Source organism: Corylus avellana, chromosome ca9 (genome assembly GCF_901000735.1).
Source record: "Corylus avellana chromosome ca9, CavTom2PMs-1.0".
NCBI classification, from domain to species: domain Eukaryota; kingdom Viridiplantae; phylum Streptophyta; class Magnoliopsida; order Fagales; family Betulaceae; genus Corylus; species Corylus avellana.
The window spans coordinates 1,093,554-1,095,396 of NC_081549.1; the positions used below are offsets into that span (position 1 = coordinate 1,093,554).

At 39.3% G+C, this 1,843-nt stretch overlaps 1 protein-coding gene across 1 annotated transcript in view; it reads left to right on the forward strand.

Annotated features, from left to right (window-relative positions):
• LOC132161921 (probable LRR receptor-like serine/threonine-protein kinase At3g47570) overlaps positions 1-1,843 on the forward strand; it is a 3,175-nt gene continuing 1,332 nt past the window's right edge. The window contains exon 1 of the mRNA XM_059572140.1: positions 1-556. Within this exon, the coding sequence (XP_059428123.1) occupies positions 265-556 (292 nt within the window). The 5' untranslated portion in view covers positions 1-264. The remainder of the gene's footprint in view (positions 557-1,843) is intronic.

A 1,843-nucleotide genomic window follows, 5' to 3' on the forward strand; every position in this document is an offset into this window, starting at 1 on the left:
TACTCCCTCCTTCGGTCCTTCCTCTTCTTTCCTTTTATTTCTCTACTTTCCTCCTTTTTGGATCACCCGTGACTTTAGACTACCCATTTTGGATCACCCGTGACTTTAGACTCCCCAATTAAGTGATCGCTTCACCAATTATATAGTCAAGATAGAGCGACTAGTCAAAGAAGATGCAATGCTTCACTTCAACCATAAAAAGCCTTCTTTTTCTATAAACTCTCACCCTTCTCTCAATATCTAGATCTCTCGTGGACACTCATCATGATGCAAACAAAAACGCACTCCATTCTCCTGTTCTTGGGTTTTTTGTTAGCGCAGTCATGCACGTTTCAGTTGGCTCACTCTTCCACCAACATTACCGACCGATCAGCTCTCATTGCTTTCAATTCTAAAATCAGATCCAGTTCAAACGAAACTGTCTTGGCTGGTAATTGGTCCACAACTACAAACTTCTGCAATTGGATTGGTGTTTCGTGTAGCCGACGCAGGCAAAGAGTCACTGCTTTGAACCTTTCCTACATGGGCCTCCAAGGCACCATTTCTCCTCATATTGGTAACCTCTCTTTCCTCGTTTATCTTAATCTACGTAACAATAGTTTTTTTGGTTCTCTGCCCCATGAGATCAGTCACCTACACCGTTTGAGAATACTCCAGTTGTCGTCCAACCTATTGGAAGGTACTATCCCTCCAACTTTGCATAATTGTCGGAATCTTCGAGAAATACATCTAAAGATTAACCATCTTACGGGTGTAATTCCATCAACCCTCGCCAACATGTCATTGCTAGAGGTCTTGAATTTGCAATACAACAGTCTCACTGGTCCATTTCCTTTTCTCATCTTTAACATATCCTCTATAACCACAATTCTTGTTTCAGTCAATCACATCTCAGGAACTCTTCCAATGGATCTCTGCAGCCATTGTCCTAATCTTCAATATCTTTTTTTTTCGTTCAACGAATTTAGTGGTCAACTCCCTTCACAAATGAACTACTGTAGAGAGCTTGTATCCTTATCCCTATCATACAATAAATTTGTTGGGAGTATTCCAAAAGGTTATGGGGGTTTAGAAAAGCTTGAATTCCTATATCTTGGAGGTAACGACCTAACCGGTAATATACCTCCTACTGCAAGTAACTTGTCGACGTTAATTGAGTTTGCCATTGAAGAAAACAACATTAAAGGAAGTATTCCCAATGATTTATGGCGTCTTCCAAATGTATATAGATTGAATTTTGCAGCAAATAATCTTACGGGAGAAATACCCCAAGCAATTTTCAACATGTCATCTCTACAGGAAATCTACTTGGTGCAAAATTCCTTGTTTGGAAATATTCCATTTGAGACTCAACTTCCTTGCCCTAATCTTAAAATTTGGGCTAGCGGTGGCAACAAACTTAATGGTCATATCCCATCATATCTTTCAAATTGTTCCAAGCTTGTCCTATTAGATTTTTCCTATAACTTACTATCTGGACCAATACCCAAAAGTCTTGGAAACTTGAAATACCTCCGAATACTTTTTCTGGGCGGCAATCAACTAATAGGGGATTCTCAAGATAAAGAGTTTAGTTTCCTTTCATCTTTATCTAATTGCAGATTTTTGGAACGACTGGCCATATTCTCTAATCCCTTGGATATTACTCTTCCAGATTCTATTGGGAACCTTTCAAGCACCCTTAACACCATTCTTCTATCTGAAAGCAAAATAAAGGGTCACATTCCTATGAGTATAGGTTCCTTAAAAGGCTTGACATGGCTTGATCTGGGCAATAACAATTTGACCGGAAACATACCATCCACAATTGGTGGATTGGAGGGGTTACAAAGATTATATCTTG